This window comes from Hemitrygon akajei, chromosome 6, assembly GCF_048418815.1.
Source record: "Hemitrygon akajei chromosome 6, sHemAka1.3, whole genome shotgun sequence".
In the NCBI taxonomy this organism is placed as follows: domain Eukaryota; kingdom Metazoa; phylum Chordata; class Chondrichthyes; order Myliobatiformes; family Dasyatidae; genus Hemitrygon; species Hemitrygon akajei.
The window spans coordinates 142,121,905-142,142,346 of record NC_133129.1 but is presented as its reverse complement, the minus strand read 5'-3'; the positions used below and the strand labels follow the sequence as shown (position 1 = coordinate 142,142,346).

Sequence of the window (20,442 nt, the reverse complement as noted above, 5' to 3'; positions counted from 1 at the left end):
TGAGAGGTCCGCTCCACCCACGCCTCTGCCCCTTTAGGGCGGGACATTATTCCAACAACCGGACGGAGCCCACCATAGCTGGAACATACCCACCAGTCCTTCCCTGCTCTCTTAACAGCATGGACAGCCCATGGCCCCACCACCATTATGTCAATGCTAGTCGGAACCTGAACAACGCCCTCTGGGGCATCAACAGCCACCCCACCCAACACACATGCAGAGATAACCAGCAATCGCACAACCGCAAAGGCACACCAGCTCTTCACCGCAGACATAATTTAAAGAGAGCGATCACACAGCTTCCACAGCAGTCAATCCCGGATGAGCCCCCACAATGTAGCCCCCTGGGTCGCCTCAGACTCGCTCAGCTCGTTCTCGTCTAGGGGGAGCAGCCTTCGGCCCCGCCAAACTGGGTAATCAGCTGGTGTGGATGCTGTGTGATGTCCCCGCCTCACCAAAGAACTAACAGGACATCATATGCGATTAAATGATTACAGTTTATAAAGATTACTATAACTAAGTAGTTAATAATGATACAGTATACATCATATATGTCAAACTCAAGGCCTGCGGGCCAAATCCAGCCCGCGGTGGAATTATCTTTGGCCCGCGAGATAATATCTAATTACTATTAAAGCTGGCCCCAGTAATTGATGCGCCTATGGCGTATGATATGGCTAATGCTGAGTTTATTCAGGTACCAGGTTTTCAGGGTTTTTAGTGTTTATTCGGCAGTCTTCTTCATAAGAAACGGAATTTGTAAAGTGAAACACTTTGTAGTGTTATGCCCTCGGCCCCCTCCTTTGTGAGAATCGCAAGAGCCCTAGTCAAGGGGGGGTCAACTGACCCAGGAGGGGGAGAGACGTGCTGAATAGACACAGGAAAATGGGAGAGAGAGAGAGAGATGTGCGGAAGACCACGTTCTCCCGAGAAGCAGAATAAAGGCGACATTGACTATTGTCTCATGGAGACCACGTGAAAAACCCTCGGGCAAAGTGGGCTGGTTGAGAGAGAGATCGCATCACCTGCAACCTGATTGACACCTGCGATCCCGTGAAGAAGTATAAAGGAGGGTCTGAGGGGGGGACAACCCTCAGACGCACCAAGGAGACACCAAGGTAGCACGATACCGATTCCCGTGGGAGCAGGAAGACATTTTGAAGGAAGCCACGTGCGTTAGATTCCAAATTTTGAATCTGTGGCTAGGACCAATGGAAGACTGCTTTTAACTAACAACGGGGAAGCCTGCTCCCCTGATTCCAAGGATTTGCTCTGTAAAGACAACGGACAAGTGTTTATCCTTTCTAAACCATCTCTCTCTCTCTACAACGTGAAAACCCAGCGGTTCCCAAAAGGGAAAAGCCTGCAAACTTCTGAGTGACTCTTTATATTTCAATTGGACTCAGTATTACCCCTAGACAACTATAGAGCTTATTTCTGATTGATTATTGTTACACCGGTGTTTTAGATTGAGCTTTGACGATGTATATGATCTGAATGTTTTGTATTAACCATACGCTTGTGCCCCTTTTTGAATAAAACGTTTGAAAATAGTAGCATCGGACTCAGCTGATCCTGCTATCTTTGCTGGTAAGTTACCTGGTTACGGGGTTATGTAACAAGTGGGGTTCTCGTCCCGGATTTGAAACCAAAGGGGAAGGTCAGTGAATCGGGCTGTAAGTCCAAACTTAAATCTGGTTACGCAGGTAGCCAGACAGGAAACCAGCAAAGATGGATGTAGATGAATTTACGAGAAACCCGACGGTAGAGGCGCTAGGGAAGGCTACAAAATCAGACTTGGTAAATTTGGCACAGGCGTTAGACCTCACAGTGGTGAAGCCAGCAATGAAAAAGCAGGAAGTGCGAAGGGTCATACAACAGTATTACGTTGGGAAGAAGGTGTTTGCAGCTGAGGATTTGGAAAATATCCCCGAAAAGAGATTAGCGAGTGGGACAGATCAGGTAGAGTTAGAGAAAGCAAGGTTGGACCATGATCTTAAAGTAAAGCAGCTAGAAGCAGCTGAGAAGGCTGCGGAACGAGCTGAAAGGGCAACAGAAAGAGCTGCAGCTGAAAAGGCTGAGGAAAGAGAGCATGTGTTCAAACTAAAGGAATTAGAGATGAAATGGGGTCATGAGCTCCAGCTAAAGCAGCTAGAAGCAGAAGCAGAAGAGAAAGAGAAACAAAGGAGCCATGAATTGGAGCTGGACAGGCGAAGGCAAGAGCGAAGAGCTCAAGGGGAAGAGAGAGGGGAGGGGGACGATTTAGCCAGAGGTAGGATTTGGGCAGCCATGATGCCGACCCGCCGACCGGCAAGTACGGTCTCCCCGCCCCTAGAGTCCCAAAGCTATCGCGCATGTGCGGTCACTCGCAGCCTGTTGAGAAAAGCAGCTGAGAACCAGAGCAGTTTAAATCGGGCCAATAGTGAATTGGCCAAGACGTTTTTACCGACCCTATACCACGAGGGTTCCGAGGGTGGTAAAACAGAAGGTAGTAAAGTGAAAGGGGGTAAGGGTGAGGAGATAGCCCCCCCCCTTAGTGAAGAGAAAGGTCCTAGAGGTAGGAAATAAAGATGAGAAACGGATAAAGCTGTTAAAACGTCCAGAGTTGGACGTGGTTGATCTGTCTGGTTTGGCAGAATTGTTTGGAGAAGCTGAGAGTTCTAAAGGTGTTCTCAATGGTCCCGAGAGTGAAATGAGGGCAGTCTTAGAGAGGAAGGGTATCCTTGCTGTGGAGAAGTCAGCTGAAATGGCCGAGGAGGTTGTTTCAGCTCGCGGGGTTGCACCTTCCCCAATGGGGGGCTGCCTAGAGAGTAGCTGGAAGGATCGGGGGACGTTAGAATTTGAAAAAGGTATGGGTGTTGAAAGCCTGGAAGAGGCCAATGTCCCGTTTGAGTCTGTCCAAGATGGGGATGCACGTGGTGCTGAACCTAGTCACGGAGCTCAGGAAAAAGCTGAGGTATTTGACTCAGCTGGACGAGACGGCCGTCCTTTTGGATCAGATAGACTTGGTTCGGGAAAAAAAAGGGTTAACCTTGGGAAGTGAGAGTTCCCAGGTGTTTGTGCTCGAAGGTGGGTTACAAGTTGGTGAGGTGAATATTAATATTGAAGGAAAAGGGGAATGTGTAGTTCCCAAATTGAATGAAGAAAATTTAAAGGCTGGACTGATATCAGAAGCAGCAACCAGGCTACAGAGACAATGGCTTGGTACCACAAAGCCTGTGAATCAATTACAGGTTGAGTTGGAAGGTAAAGGGGCCCCACACGCTATTGTTATTCCAGAGTGTGGTGTGAAAAGGCAGAATTTGAAATGCTGTTTGAACAAAGAGTTTAAACTGAAAACTAATAGCCTGAAGGGTCCTGAAGAGGAAACTAACAAATTGCATAAAATTAAAGAATTGGGTGGAAATTCGGAAGATGGTCTAAGTTTGGAACACATTGTTGATAAAATAACTCCTATGAAAGGAGCGGGTGAAAGCCTATTTCGCCATGGTGCCCAAGATCACCACGAGGGAATTAACCGGAAAAGAGGCGAGGGTTAATGGGGACGCCATTTTTAAATAGCAGAAGCCGGTTTTAAGGGATTTTGACAAAGTATGTGAATAATAAAGACAACACCCATGGAAGCTTGACTGTTATGTTTGAAAGTAACATAAAAATTAGTATTTTGCATGAACTTTTGTAGTACACACGTAAGCTAAGATCACACCTCCTTAGTTATGTTGCTGAAGAAAATAAATAAATAAGGTGGTTATTAAGCTGAAGTTTGATGCTACCAGACTTTAGTATGGCACGTGAGGTTAAGGAATTAAAGAAAAGGGGCACTGTACTTGTTACCTGTTTAGATACTGACTTGAATGTATAACGGTAGTACTCTGTGAAGAGAAAAGCTTGTGTAGTATGTAGATTAAAAAAAAAGTCCTGTACCAACCTGTTTTTAACCGCTGGTAAAAAAACCTGCTATGGGGGGAGGTGTTATGCCCTCGGCCCCCTCCTTTGTGAGAATCGCAAGAGCCCTAGTCAAGGGGGGGTCAACTGACCCAGGAGAGGGAGAGACGTGCTGAATAGACACAGGAAAATGGGAGAGAGAGAGAGAGACGTGCGGAAGACCACGTTCTCCTGAGAAGCAGAATAAAGGCGACATTGACTATTGTCTCATGGAGACCACGTGAAAAACCCTCGGGCAAAGTGGGCTGGTTGAGAGAGAGATCGCATCACCTGCAACCTGATTGACACCTGCGATCCCGTGAAGAAGTATAAAGGAGGGTCTGAGGGGGGGAAACCCTCAGACGCACCCAGGAGACACCAAGGAAGCACGATACCGATTCCCGTGGGAGCGGGAAGACATTTTGAAGGAAGCCACGTGCGTTAGATTCCAAATTTTGAATCTGTGGCTAGGACCAACGGAAGACTGCTTTTAACTAACAACGGGGAAGCCTGCTCCCCTGATTCCAAGGATTTGCTCTGTAAAGACAACGGACAAGTGTTTATCCTTTCTAAACCATCTCTCTCTCTCTACAACGTGAAAACCCAGCGGTTCCCAAAAGGGAAAAGCCTGCAAACTTCTGAGTGACTCTTTATATTTCAATTGGACTCAGTATTACCCCTAGACAACTATAGAGCTTATTTCTGATTGATTATTGTTACACCGGTGTTTTAGATTGAGTTTTGATGATGTATATGATCTGAATGTTTTGTATTAACCATACGCTTGTGCCCCTTTTTGAATAAAACCTTTGAAAATAGTAGCATCGGACTCAGCTGATCCCGCTATCTTTGCTGGTAAGTTACCTGGTTACGGGGTTACGTAACAGTAGTTATAGCAGAGACTGAGACACATGAGAGCAGGCTGAAAAAATGGAGGCAACGAAAGCTGCGTTCGCACGCGTCCGACTGATCGGCCCACATGAAGCTGCATTTTGCTCAATCCGGCCCGTGACCTAAAATGAGTTTGACACCCCTGGCATACATGAAGGAAAATAAAATAAAGAAAAGGCGCCAAACTTATCAAAGTCCAAACCACTTCGTGCACAACCGTTGGAGCTCAATCACTGAAGTTGTCTGGCCACCATTCAATCCCCTCCAAACTCCTCGACTCGCAGCTCAGGACCACCCGAAGTGGTCAACCAAGCACATCTATCTTCGTCTCCTCTCCTCGGGGTACCTCCTGGCCTTGGACCCCTGCTTGCGGTCCATTCCTCATCCAGTTTACAGCATTGCATCCTCTCTTTCTCACCCCCTCGCACCGATCTCCACAAAAGCCCGCCAACAATAGCTTACAGACTCAGAAGAAAGAACAACATTAATCCCCATTGGTTTACAAAGGAATACAATTCTCGTTATCAGTAAATTTTAACCCAAGCAAGCTTCCAGCACTCTCTCGCAACAAAGAAGCATTCCTACTTTTAACAAAACAAAGAAGCCATTTTGATTAACATAACACAGTAAAAAAGAAGAAGAAACCCCCTTTACACTAGTATGACCAAAACGTAAGATTTCGTATATTGACTGCCCAGTAATAAAACCTAAAATTTGGTAAAGCTAAACCTCCATTCTTTTTAGCTTTTGAAGATGAACTTTATTTAGTCGAGAATGTTTGTTTTTCCATATACAAAAAGTTAGAATAGAATAAAGGGAATCAAAAAAGAGTTTAGGACTGAAAACGGATAAGGCCTGAAAAAGTTATATAAATATAGGTAAGATATTCATTTTAATAGAATTAATTTGGCCAGTCAACGATAATGAGAGGGGCGACCAATTTGATGGTGCCCTTTTTACATAATTCAGTAGGGTAAGAACGTAATCTTGAAGTTGGTGTTTATAATTCTTAGTAATTGTTACACCCAAATAGGTAAATTGATTTCTTACAATTTTAAAAGGAAGGTTAGTATTAATTGATACCAAATTATTCAAAGGAAAAAGTTCACTCTTATGCAAAATTCAGTTTATATCCTGAAAAATAGCTGAAACAGGAGAGTAAAGAAAGAACAGGAGATAACGAAGTCTCGACATTAGAAATAGAAAGCAATAGGTCATCAGCTTAGAGCAAAACTTTGTGGGTAGTAACACTCCTTAAAATATCAGTGATATTTTAGATTCACTAGATTCTTGAAAAGCAATGGCTAAGGGTTCTAAGGCCAGATCAAAGAGCAAAGGGCTCAAAGGACAGCCTTGTCTTGTTCCACACTGAAGTTTAAATGGTTTGGAATTCTTAAAATTAGTAATAACCTGACCAGAGAGAGATAAATAAAGTAATCCATTGAATGAAATCAGGCCCAAAATTAAGGTTTTAAATAAATAATTCCATTCAACCCAGTCGAAAGCTTTCTCAACATCTAAGGATACACACATTCTGATATCTCCTTAGAAGGAGAATAGATAACATTTAATAAACAATGAATATTAATGTGGGAATATCGAATTTTAATGAATCCAGTCTGATCATCAGAAATGATAGATGGTAAAATATTTTCAATCCTATGAGCCAGAACTTTGGATAAGATTTTAACATCAACATTAAGTAAGGAAATTGGTCCATATGGAGAGCATTCAGTTGGGTTCTTATTCTTTTTAAGAACAAGCAAAATAGAAGCTTCATAAAAAAGATTAACCTACCCAACTTAAAGGAATCCAAAAAGACTGAACATAAATGAGGTATAAGCAGTGAGAAAAAAGCCTTATAAAATTCTCCAGAAAATCCATCAGGACCCAGAGCCTTCCCCGAGTGCAATGAACGTACAGCAGGGGTGTCAAACTCATTTTAGGTCACGGGCCAGATTGAGCAAAATGCAGCTTCATGTGGGCCGGATCAGTCGGACGCGTGTGAACGCAGCTTTCGTTGCCTCCGTTTTTTCAGCCTGCTCTCATGTGCCTCAGTCTCTGCTATAACTACAAAGTGTTTCACTTTTCAAATTCCGTTTCTTATGAAGAAGACTGCCGAGCAAGACTGCCGAATAAACACTAAAAACACTGAAAACCTGGTACCTGAATAAACTCAGCATTAGCCATATCATACGCCATAGGCGCTTCGATTACTGGGGCTAGCTTTAATAGTAATTAGATATTATCTCGCGGGCCAAAGATAATTCCACCGTGGGCCGGATTTGGCCCGCGGGCCTTGAGTTTGACCTATATGACGTACAGCCTCGGCAATTTCCTCATAATAAATAGGTTGACCCAACTATTTTTAGTTATCAACATAAAGGTTAGGAATGTTTAATTGGTCTAAAAATTATTCATTACAGTATTATCATTAGGAGAGTCAGAACTATAAAGTTTAGAATAAAATTCTATAAAGGTATCATTTACTTACAAATGGTCAGTTGTCCTATCACCGTTAACTTTACAAATTTCTTTAATTTGCCATTTAGCTAGAAAGGTTTTTAATTGGTTAGCCAATAATTTACCTGTTTTGTCTCCATGAATATAAAATTGACTTTTTATCTTTTAGGAGTTGAGTTTCAATTGGATATGTTAAAAGAAAATCATATTTATTTTTAATTTCTACATGCCTTTTATATATGAAATAGATAGATAGATAGATAGATAGATACTTTATTCATCCCCATGGGGAAATTCAACTTTTTTCCAATGTCCCATACACTTGTTGTAGCAAAACTAATTACATACAATACTTAACTCAGTAAAAAATATGATATGCATCTAAATCACTATCTCAAAAAGCATTAATAATAGCTTTTAAAAAGTTCTTGAGTCCTGGCGGTAGAATTGTAAAGCCTAATGGCATTGGGGAGTATTGACCTCTTCATCCTGTCTGAGGAGCATTGCATCGATAGTAACCTGTCGCTGAAACTGCTTCTCTGTCTCTGGATAGTGCTATGTAGAGGATGTTCAGAGTTATCCATAATTGACCGTAGCCTACTCAGCGCCCTTCGCTCAGCTACCAATGTTAAACTCTCCAGTACTTTGCCCACGACAGAGCCCGCCTTCCTTACCAGCTTATTAAGACGTGAGGCGTCCCTCTTCTTAATGCTTCCTCCCCAACATGCCACCACAAAGAAGAGGGCGCTCTCCACAACTGACCTATAGAACATCTTCAGCATCTCACTACAGACATTGAATGACGCCAACCTTCTAAGGCAGTACAGTCGACTCTGTGCCTTCCTGCACAAGGCATCTGTGTTGGCAGTCCAGTCTAGCTTCTCATCTAACTGTACTCCCAGATACTTGTAGGTCTTAACCTGCTCCACACATTCTCCATTAATGATCACTGGCTCCATATGAGGCCTAGATCTCCTAAAGTCCACCACCATCTCATTGGTCTTGGTGATATTGAGACGCAGGTAGTTTGAGTTGCACCATATCACAAAGTCCTGTATCAGTTTCCTATACTCCTCCTCATATATATATATTTGATCTAATTGTTTCAACTGAATAGCTAAATCAATTCTCTCTTTATTAGCTTTTTTCTGAATACTTGCAATATAAGTGTACTATGTATGTTAATCAAAATGTCTACTTTGTTAAAAGTAAAAATGCTTCTTTGTTATGCTAACTGGTGAGAGAGTGCTTTTCTTGCAGAGCACTCTCAAAGCTTCTTGAAGCTTGTTTGGGTTAAAGTTACTGATAATGGGGATTGTATTCATTTGTTAACCAATTGGGCTGGATGTTATTTTCTCTTGTGAGTCTGTGAGCTGTGATTGTGCGGACTTTTGGGAGTCAGGAAGGAGACCGCAAGGAAGGCAGACAGATGCAGCATGGCTGGTCGATCACCGAGGGTGGTCCCAGGTGCGTGGGTCATGGAGTTCGGAGAAGATCGAAGAATGGTGGGAAAACTCGATGGTTGAGCTCCAATGATGTGCACTAATTGACTGAACTCTGATAAGTTTTGACGCCTTTTCTTTATTTTCTTTCCCTTCATATATATTGTATCATTATTAATTACTTAGTTCTAGTAAGATTTATAAAGTGTACTCTGTAAACGTACCTGGTGTGCGCTTGATATTGTGTGTGCGAGTTTGTATTAGTGTGTATTTCACAGCATCCACATATATGAGAGGCGCGGTTTGGCGAGTGAATGAATCCACCCCTAGACATACACCAGCCGGTCGCGTGAGCGTTACATAAGAAATAATTTGTCCTCTAATATAGGCCTTGAAGGCATCCCATATAATAACAGTAGAAGTCTCTTGCAGCGTATTCTCTTAAAAAAAAACAGAATAATTTGTCTCTCCAGAAACTTTAAAAAATCCTTATCAGATAGCAAAGTTAGATTAAAACACCAAAGTCTGTTTATTTGAGGGAGACCAGGGAGATTTAAAGACAAAAACACAGGAGCATGAGCTGAGACAGTAACTCTTTATATTCACAGGATCAAACTAATGGAATCGTTTGGCTATCAATTAAAAAAAATCAATCCTGGAATATGTATGATGGACATGAGAGACAACTGAATACTCCCTGTTTACTGGATGTAAGATACGCCAGACATCAACAATATCACATTTCATTAGGAAAGATTAAATGAAAAAAAGCTGTTTTATTGAGTTGTCGCTGGTTTGGAAGATGACCAATCTAAAACTGGATCTAAGCAGCAATTAAAATCTCCTCCCATCACCAATGAGTAAAGACTCAAATCTGGCAGAAACGAAAATAAAACTCTCAAAGAATCCTGGATCATCTATATTCAGGGCATACAGATGAGCAAATACCATTAATTTATTATCTAATTTTCCTGACACTATAACAAAATACCCATTAGTAACAGACACTAATTTATGTTGGACATATGGAACTGTATTATCTATAAAGACTGAAATTCCCCTAGACTTAGCCTGAAAAGAGGAATGAAAATGAAGCTCTCTCCATCGGCTAAAAAGGTGTAAATTGTCACATTTACGTATGTGAGTTTCTTGTTTAAAAAATAATTGGGACCCTAAGTTTTTTAATATAGGCAAATATCTTATTACGTTTCATAGGGTGATTTAACCCTTTCATGTTAAGACTAAGTAAGTTAATAGTCTGAGCCATTTTTAATACTATTTACAAGAAAGAAAGTAATAATCATTGGAATTTATTTTAAAACCAAACAAAGAACCTTGAGATAGGGTAACCAAGCAACAGATTTGGCTGAGAGTCCAAAACAGCTTCCAGAAGAAAAATCCATCCAGACACCCTCCTCCCAAAGTCAGAAGGTCGACCAGTAGACAGTTGACAGCTACACCTAATGTTGATATCCCACCAAAAAAAACCTACTGGTTTAGCTCCAAATTGATTTGAAAGTTGGCTGCATTCCAACCTAGACAAAACAACAGACAGAGACAAAACTTAGCCCTCATAACAAGAACACATATAGATTAATTATTACAGTTTCAAAATAATAAAATGAAAAATACTCATACTAAGCCTTATTGATAGAAGAAAAGCCTCAAGAAGAATAAGTATAATATAAAATAATTCAAAACCTATCAAAATTCAAAACATATGAACACGCAAAGTATTAACTGGTTAAAATCTTATTCTCTAAGTTAAGCATTAAAAGGTTTGAAAAGAGAGTTAGCTACAAAGGTTTACCAAAAGTAAAAGAAGCAATTATTCATGTAGAAAGATACTGAACAGTCAATCTATAGATTCCAAAATTCCTGGGCTTCTTCAGTCGAATGGAACCGTTCCTTATAGCCATCCTTCAGTATAGTTCTGAGCCAAGCAAGATAACGAAGAGAAGGGTTTAAACCTTAGTAGAAATGTTCCGACATAACATTTTGAACTTAGCACGCTCATTCATGATCTCGGGTGAAAAATCCTTGACAATGCTAATCTTCTGGCCATTAAAATCAATCATTCCTCTTCAACAGGATTCACAAATTAAAAGTTCCTTTGTTTGAAATTCATTAAAACAGATTATTACTGATCTGGGTCTTGCTCCTGGACCTGGTCTGGGCACAGGCCATCTATGAGCTTGATCAATCATAGGTAAAGACGATAAAACTTTAGGAAATAATTGTATCAAACTGCTTGCAAAGAATTCTGTAGGCTGATCACCTTCCATTAACTCTTCAAGGCCCGGAATTCATAGGTTATTTCTTCTGCTTCCATTTTCTAAATCGATTATCTTCTGTCCTAATTTTTATTAGAATTTGATTGTTTTTCACAAAGCTTTTGCAGGTCATCAATTTTCACATCCAAAATTGTCAGCTTTGCTTCATTCTCTTCTATTCGTTTATCATGTTCAGTTAAGGTCTTTTGAATAGAATCCAATTTTGCAACTAATTGTTTAATTTCAGTGGAAGATTCTTTTCTGTGTTTTCGAAGCAGCTCCATAATTCTTAAGATGCAGGGGAATCTTCTTTTTTAGTACCTTTGGCACCACTTGTAGTCATAGTAAAACAATATCATGTTTAAAATAAAGGTTTCAAAACAGTTTGGAAACAGTAAAGTAATAAAGATAGGAGCAATTGCAAAAAGCTGCTAATCTATCAGCGACCAGTGGGATGTCTCTCAAGATGTCCTCAATATGAGGTAGAGGATACTGTACTGTGCAGAGAACTGAGTTAACAACCACTTTAAAGTCTCCACGTATGCGCACCTTGTTTGGATTTCCTGGTTTTGTGCTGGAGGTTTTCTTCATCACTAGAGCAATAGGTGTGGCCCATTCACTCCAATCCACCTTTGACAGGACTCCAGCCTGCTCCAGACTTTTCGGCTCAGCCTGTACTGTAGGACGGATTGCTTATGGCACTGGTCTGACTTTGTGAAATTTTGGACATTTTCCTCAGTCTCAATCTTTGCCTTCATGCCCTGAAGTGTTCCTATTCTTTTCATGAACACTTCCTCAGAGTCAGCAAGTATTTGTGACAGTCTCTCAGATGTGGCCTTGCTGCTCTCCTTTGCTGAAACATCTAGTGCCTTGATGGTGTTCCAATCCAACTGGATTTTCCTGAGCCATTCACGTCCCAGTAATGGTGGTCCTCTATGTTTCAGTACATAGAGGTTCAGCTGCTGTGTTTTGCCTCTGTAGGTTATTGTCACTTTAATTTATCTTTGGGACATACTCTCTGTCCTGTGTAAGTCTCTAGCAGTAGTTTAGTTCATTTCAGAGGTATGTGGGAAAACAGTCATTTGTAGTCATGTACAAAGATCACTGTTAAAGCTGAGCCTGTGTCCAACTCCATTTTCAGTCTCACGCCTGCCACTTGTGGAGTGATCTATATTACTCTTCAATCATCTGTCCCTTTCACGCTGTGAAGTTGCAGACAAGACAATTCACTTTTGTCTGAATCAGTTTCATTAGAACTGCTTTTTCATTTTGTGTACATTGTTGTATTTTCCTTTCTGTGGTTTCTTGTTTCTCTGTATTTTGTCCTTTTTCTGCTGTTTACTAGTTTTGCATACTCTGCCAATGTGGCTCTGTTTGCCACAGTTTCTGCATTCTTTGTCTTTAATCCAACAGTTCTCAGGGTTATGTGACATGTTCCCACAATGGTAAGATTTCTTTCCTTCATTTCTGTTCAGTGATATTTTATTCGTAGTATATTCCAGAGATTTTTGTTGTATCTCTGATGATATTGCAATTTTATTGCAATGTCCAGTGCTTCTTCAAACAGGAGCTTCTTCTGTGTGGTTTCACAGTGCATGCCATACACTAACCTGTCCCTAATGTGTCCAATAGACCCACTCCAAATTGACAATATTCTGATAATTTGTGCAATTCAGCACAATATTCAGAAATGCTTTCATTTTTGCTCTGATTCCATTGGTGAAATTTATATCTTTCAGCAATGACCAGTGGTTTGATGTTTAAATGCTGTTGGAGAGTCTTTACTATTTGCTTGAACTTTTCGGGGGTTGAGAAGCTCCGTAGCAGCCCGTATGTTTTTGCTCCTATAATACTGAGACTACATCCACACTAGACCGGATAATTTTGAAACCCCCAGTTTTGAGTAAAAACAATAGGCGTCCATGAACTCCCTGTTGGTTGCCTCCGTACGCTCCAGTATTTGTTTTTTTTTACTTTTAAGTTCTCCTGCGTGAGAGCCAACAGCTGTCTGTCATTCAAACTTTTTCTAGTCTGTAACTATACAAACACGCACTTTTACGGCGAAATTCGACACCAAACATGTCGCTTGTTTTCGGTAGATGTGTCCTGCCCAGTAGGAGGAGATTCACCGAAATCTCCATTTCAATGTGGACAGAGATATTTTCAAAAACGCATAGTGTGGACACATATCGTTTTTATGTGAAACTGGCATTTTCAAAATTATCCGGTCTAGTGTGGATGTAGCCATGGTTTCCTCACCGCGGAGTCCAGTGGCTGTTAGTGAGGGGCCAAAGAGCTGCATTTACAGAGACTCCCAGTAAAAAGAGGTTTCTCTAGCAACATCCTTGTACATTTACTTGGTATTCTTTCCAGCTTAATGCAGTCATTCCTATAACAGCATAACCAAAATTGTACACAATATTCCAAGTGTATCCTCATCAGCATTCTACAATTGAAATCCACAGTCAATCCCATGGGTAATTCAATAAGCAATATTGTCTTAAGACATTTTTAAGAAAACTGTCGATTAGTCAAAATCAGCAGACTCCAGACTGCAGGTAAAGGAAATTTGGAAATCGGGCTAAGCAGCCTGTAAAATTGAAACATGGGGCCCTGAAGTCCCCACTCCCTACCATCATGCAGCCATTTTTAATAGATATTTCTTACTGTACTTTATAGTATTTCTTAATGCACTGTACGGCTGTTGCAAAACAAGAAATTCACGACATATATCAGTGGTATTAAACTTGATTCTGGTATAAAGTAACTTGTTAGATACTGTGGAGGGCCGCCAAAAGTCAACTGCGTGGAGTGGCTTTGGAATCACACGTAGACCAGCCCAGGGAAAGATGTCAGTTTTCTCCCAAAGAGCACATTGGAGAATACAGCCTAGTGTTAGAAATACTAAGCCTTATTTTTACTAGCTTCCAGATTATCAACTGCATTTCTGTTCCACAGTTACTGTGTCAGATTTGAGCCTGGGTCTCTGAATTATTAGTTTAGACTTCTAACTACTCATCCAGTAATTTAGACTTCTGTGCTACTGTAATATGTAGCCATTTCTGAAGCTGTTGAGTTACTTCTTCCTTGACCAACAGAATGTACCTTTAAGTAGCTTGGAAACTCAAAAACAGTACACTGGTCTCCATCTCGGGCCAAAATTGTTCAACAGTGCTCAGTGCAGATCTTTGTGCTCCAGTTGTTGTTAATCCAGCCATGTTAGTGTCGTGCATTTGTTGTTGGGGAAACCATTGAAATCAGTGTTGTGCATTGAGATCAAAGCGTCTATCTGTAGCCACTAATGCAATTTTATCCTAAATTGATTAAAGGTGCAATTTATTCTTTGCATAAAATCAAAATACAGTCCTGTGGTGCTGTGAAAATGCAGCACTATGCAATCCTTTTTAAGATAATTGCCCCCAAACTTCCTGTGAGTAAGCACCTCAACTCTTTCCATTTGATGACTCATTTACAGTGTGGCACATCAGTGAGTTAGGGATGTGTTTTGCATTTAACCATTCTGTAACAATGCTTTGGATCAAGTATTGGAAATAATACAGTGCCAATCCATTTAAGTGAAAGATTTAAATGAAAGAGTAGCTTTTAGGATGTCCCAGAGCACTTTACAATTAAGGAAGTACCTTTTGAAGAGTGCACACTGTTATTAACATCTGAGACACAACCTATTACTTAACCTTTACTAAGCTGAGATGTTAGTAATGTTGACTTATGTTTATGTTCAAGGTAGTGCCCAGGGACATATTTAATATTGATGAGAAATTTTGTATCTATGTATTATGTTCCTGAAGGTTTAGTACCTCATCTGTAATCTGTGATTTCAAACAATACAGCATCCACTTCAATGCACAAATCAATCTGTAATCCTGGAGTTGGACAACCTACTGACTTGTGGGATTGCTAGAGAAAAATGCCATAACTTACACTATAACTTGAATCTTTTTAATTTCTACTTGCAATATGTGTTTGAAGATAAACTTGCCTCATTTTTCTGTTTGCATTTAGAAACGTTGGATTTGACCATTTTTAGAAGTCCAAAGAATGTATTTTTGAATACAGACATTACCTTGGAATGTAAAGTTACTGATTTTGGAACGCCCGTTCTTGACCTATCAAATGTAGGTGTTCAGTGGTTGTATGGATCCCAAAAGAAAGAAATCTACACCTTTAATGCAGGAGCAGTTACCGCTAAGCGATCTGGAGTCAAAACATCTGCAACTGAATTACAGAAAGGAGATGCTTCACTTCATCTTCCAAATATACAGTTAAGTGAAGCCGGAGAATACACTTGTGTTGTGCTTGTCACTCCAAAGTGGAAAAGAGCTCACGAGTTGTGGTTTTGGGTAAGAGACTTCTAAAGCATTACCTGGTGTGAACAGAGAACAGCACAGCACAGAAACAAGCCATTCAGCCCATGATGTTGTGCAGAACTAATTAAACTAGTAACTAGCTAGTAAGTTAAGTAATCTCTTCTGCCTACACAATGTCATCGTCCCTAGACTCTACACATTCATTTGCCTTTCTAAGAGCTTTGTAAATGCATCTGTTACATCAGCCTCTGCTACCACCTCTGGCAGTGCATTGCAGGCACCCACTGCTCTATGTGTTTTTTTAAAAAAAAGGAAACCTGCCACTCACATCTTCTTTAAACTTGCCCGCCCCCTCACCTTTGGCATTTTGACCCTGGATAAGATACTGGCTGTCCACTCTATCTTTGCCTCTCATGATCTTATAAATTTCCATCAGGTTTTCCCTCACCTTGACACTCCAGGGAAAGCAACTCTAGTTCATTTGTGTGGTTTTAATCCAAAACGTTAACTGTCCAAAACATGCTGCCTGACGAAGCTCTTCGTGTGTTGCTCCACATTTGTCCATCCTCTCCTTGTAGCGCATGCTCTTTTCCTGAGGCAACATCCCACTTCTGTACCCTCTTCAAACCCTCTACTCTATTCCTATTATGTGGACAACCAGGACTGGAAGCAGTGCTCTAGGCATAGCATAAGCAGTGTTTTATAAAGCTGCAAAATAACTTATCAACTCTTGATCTCAGTGCCTCAACTAATAAAGACAAGTGTGCCATGTACTTCCCTACCACCCTATCAACGTGTGCTGTTTTCAGGGACTATGGCCTTGGGTCACAAAATCCCTCAGTAGATCAATTTTGTTAAAGATTTTGCCATTAAAAGTTTACTACCCCTTCATATTTGAGTTCCCAAATTGTGACACTTATTACTTAGCTACATTAAACTTTATCTGCCGTTTCTCTGCCCATATTTATAACTGATCTATATCCTGCCATATCCTTTGGCAATTGTCTACTTTTTCCATAATGCATACAATCTCTGCAGAATTACCAATGCACTTATCCACTGTCTGTTAATTTATTACTTGGAGACTCTGGATCAGAAGGAATAACTAATTAAAGACTCTCACATAGAACTGCATTGAATGTTGAGCAAGTGAATTATCTTTCAGGAGTAATAGTGAAAGGAAATCCTGTGTTTTGGAGTAATTGAAGGAAGTAAAGTGGTACCATTTGTTTATTTTAACATAGCAATAGCTTAGACTTGGCTTTAGATATTTATGATAATACACTTCATCCAATCTAACTTAAGGTTGGATTTTCTTTTTAATATAGCTAAGCCAAAGGTGCTTCTATCCACACAACACATTACCATTCTGAATGGTACAGAGAAATCTGTCTGGTGTGATGCTACGGAATTTTATCCTCAGAATCATGAAATCTTCTGGGAAAAGATATCCAGAGGGAAAGCTGAGAGATTGGAAAGACATGTCTACACTGGAGCTGCGGTTTCTAATAATGATGGAACATTTAATGTTTCCAGTAATATTAGAATTGTACCAACTCTGAATGATGATGGTAATATATACAAGTGTACAGTGAGACATCAGTCCCTTCCAGACGAACTTTCACAAGAGGTGAAACTCACAGTTGAAGGTATGTTCCATACTTTGAATAAGTTGGGGATACTTTGTAGCAATATTTGTGACAATGTTTTTTTAAATGTTTGACTCTCATTGCACTGATTTAAATCAAAGTTCATTGTTTGTTATTTCATCACAGAAAGATATTGGCTGAGAATTTGAGTCATGCCTGAAAATAAACAGTAGGCTGGCACATTTTGGATTTGTACAGAGACTCTTGGTGCCTGGCTGTTAGTTACTTGCTCATTAACTCATTTTACTATTTGTGCTAATGCAACTGCTGATTCTTTCTATGCCATGAGTAATTAGTTTCTACCTTTATCGTATCATTTCATTTTCTGTACACCGCTGTCTACCTTTCCTGTACTTGATTTGGCTGAGTAAGAAGGGCCCTGCCGTTCTGCCTCTGTCTTCATCCTGTGGGTTAGATATTCTTTTAATATGTCCCATAAATAATTTGGGCAGGTTTGGAGGCATTGTTCTAGCTTTCTGTCACCACCCTTACCCAGGGCTAGTTTTTTCTTTTTCTTTTTGAATATTTGACAGCATAACTTACAACTGATGTCATGTGCAAATAAGTTCGGTCAAAAGTTGGGATACTAGTAACTCTGAGCCCATCACTTATTCCAGATTATATGAAAAATAACAAAACTACAGAATGGAATTCCCAGACCATGATTTAAAATGAAAACAAGTTGCTTAATTATTGTTTAATTTTCTTGAAATTCTTTACAGGGCTTATGAATGGTGATTTATAATTTGCAAAAACTCGTGTGTCTCAAGATGATGAAGTTTATTTGTGTGTCTAAATGCTCATATTGTCGTTTTGGTTTTCTAAGTTTCAGAGCCTGAATCAACTTCAACAGCAGCAGTGGTTATTTCTGCATTTCTAGGAGTATTTGGGTTACTGTTTGCTGCAGGACTTCCTGCTTATTTGTGGATATTTCTAAAAGGTAATATGAGGACAGTGAATCCTTTTGGTGTGTTGCAGTTTGTGCATTGAGTCATAGAAGATGCAGCAAAGAAACTGCCCATTTGGCTCCATGTGTCCGTGTCAGCTATCAAGCACTCGTTACAAAATCCCATGTTATTTCCCCCAATTTCTCACTAGCTCCCCCCAGGTTCTACCATTCACCTAAACTTGGGGAGATTCAGAGTTTTCATTAACCTATTGGCCTGCATTTTTTCTTTTTAATTTGGTGATTCGGAAGGAAACAAAAGCACCTGGAGGAAATTCCTGCATCACGGGCAGTGTGGAAACTCCACACAAGTAGTGCCAGAGGTTGGCATTGAACCTGGGTTGCTGGCTGTGAATTTGCACTGCTGTTCTGATCCTTTGACTGCTTCTTGTATCTCTTCCCCAAACTGGGAAGTGATGATCTTTTTGCTTTGCTTACAACTGGGCTGCAGTAATTGTACTCCCCCATTGGTGTTCAACAGAAAACCTTGCCCTGAGTTTCTACATTGAATGGAATTTGATACTCCAGACACAACCTCCATTTTATTTTGAATTTTTTTATAATTATATTTCCCTTCAAACACATTTGAATTAGGAATTGATGCACAGTTCATTGTTATGATGTAATAAATTACATCATTCAATTTTCAAAGTTACTTTTGGATAATGTAGATTAATTTCCCCAGTAAGATTCTTCCCTAGAAAACTAGTTGAATTTCCTCCAGGGCACTGTTTTAATAGCACAATGTGGGACCCCACTAAATGTGGCCCATTTCATGGGTTCTTATCCGGTTTTTGTCACTTCATTTGCTTAATTGCCCTTGACATGAAATGAGCATTAAGCAACACACACAAAACACTGGAGGAACTCAGCAGGCTTGGCAGCATCTATAGAAAAATAAACAGTCAATGTCTCGGCCTGAAACTCTTCTTCAGGATTGATGAAGGGTCTCGGCCCACAACATCGCTTGTTTACCCTTTTCCATGGATTTTCCAGGATTTTGTGTGTGTTTGCTTGGGTTTCCAGTATCTGCAGATTTTCTCTTGTTTGTGAAATCCTTTATCTGCAGAGGGATTGGGGGGGGGGGGGTAGAGAAAAAATATGTTCACATGTTTAGAAATAAGCTGTGCTAAGAGATGAATTTTCTAGGTTTTTATTACCTAGATTTTTTTAAGAACCTGCTTTAAAGTTCATCAATAGAAGCAATAAACAGAAATCTGAAATCAGAAGTTATATTTATCAATACACATTGATCTGATTGCCTATCTGACTGTACATTGATCTGACTGTCTATCTGACTGTACATTGATCTGAGTGTATATCTGACTGTACATTGATCTGATTGTATATTTAACTGTACATGCATGTATACTAAACAATCATGTGTACAATTTTAATGTTAGGGCAATATCCTCCCACATTGCCCCTCTTTACTGCTTGTACATTGTGAATCAGATATAACATAAAGTTTTTTACTCCCTTGGACATAAGAAATTAAATAAATAAATAGCTGTCCAGTGTTCTGGAATAAGCAAATAGTGCAATTTTTTAAAATACTCTTAATTCCACTGGATACAATTTTTGTTGGTTTCACTATTTTGGACTGTAATATGCTGAATAAAAATGGTACAGACTAATGGAAATTCTGAGTTTGTCTGTTTACACTTATTGTCTTATTTCTGTAATTCCAGAAGGGCCATAAAGACTGAGGATGCAAGAAAGAACATTTACATTGTTAAGTGTTAATTACTTATTTTGTTTTGACTAGTTGCTCCAAAAATTACTGGATGCAGTGAACATCAAGTTTTGAAACATCTTGAAGAAAAGGTAGTCACTTGGATGGTTAACTCATTTCGGCCTCGTGAGGTTACAGTTGTGATCTACGCAAAGAGGAAGCAGGAGGATAAACGTCAGCTTCTGAAGTGGAGCGATAAGGATTGGAATGAAAACTACAGTCAGCATGTATCAACAAATGGACAAGATTGTAATGTAACGGGAATCCTTTTGCAGCCAGATGTCGAAGATGCATCCTTTAAGCCACGGATTTCTGAATTTAAAAGTAACACACTTAAGATTTCCAGTGTAGAAGTCAGTGTCAGAATATATCCAGATATTTCTCAGGATGATGGGGCTGAGTTAAGGATCCAAGTTCAACATCGAGCACTTAAAGAGCCTATAACTAAGACACTGACACTAGATGTTACAGCAGGTAAATTGCAAACATTTTCTTTAATTATTAAATGCTGTCTTTTTGGCTCCATTTTGAATGTCTTTCATTAACATATATGGTATTTGACATTGACGTGGATACACAAAATTCTGGAGGAACTCCGCAGGTCAGGCAGCAACTATGGTGAAGAGTACTGACGGGTCACGGCCCAAAACATCAGCTGTTTATTGCCCACCATAGATGTTGCCTGACCTGCTGAGCTTCTCCAGCATTTTGCATGTTTTGCTCAAGATTTCCAGCACCAGTAGAATCTCTTATGTCAATGATGTGGATAGTTATGTTGAATGCAGTTCTTC

The 20,442-nt window shown here is 40.0% G+C and overlaps 1 protein-coding gene across 1 annotated transcript in view; it reads left to right on the top strand.

Annotated features, from left to right (window-relative positions):
- The window catches only part of LOC140729851 (uncharacterized), a 35,489-nt gene that overhangs the window by 11,503 nt on the left and 3,544 nt on the right, over nt 1-20,442 (top strand). The window contains exons 2-5 of the mRNA XM_073050060.1: nt 15,017-15,354; nt 16,655-16,970; nt 17,797-17,910; nt 19,685-20,125. Of these exons, the coding sequence (XP_072906161.1) occupies nt 15,017-15,354; nt 16,655-16,970; nt 17,797-17,910; nt 19,685-20,125 (1,209 nt within the window). The remainder of the gene's footprint in view (nt 1-15,016; nt 15,355-16,654; nt 16,971-17,796; nt 17,911-19,684; nt 20,126-20,442) is intronic.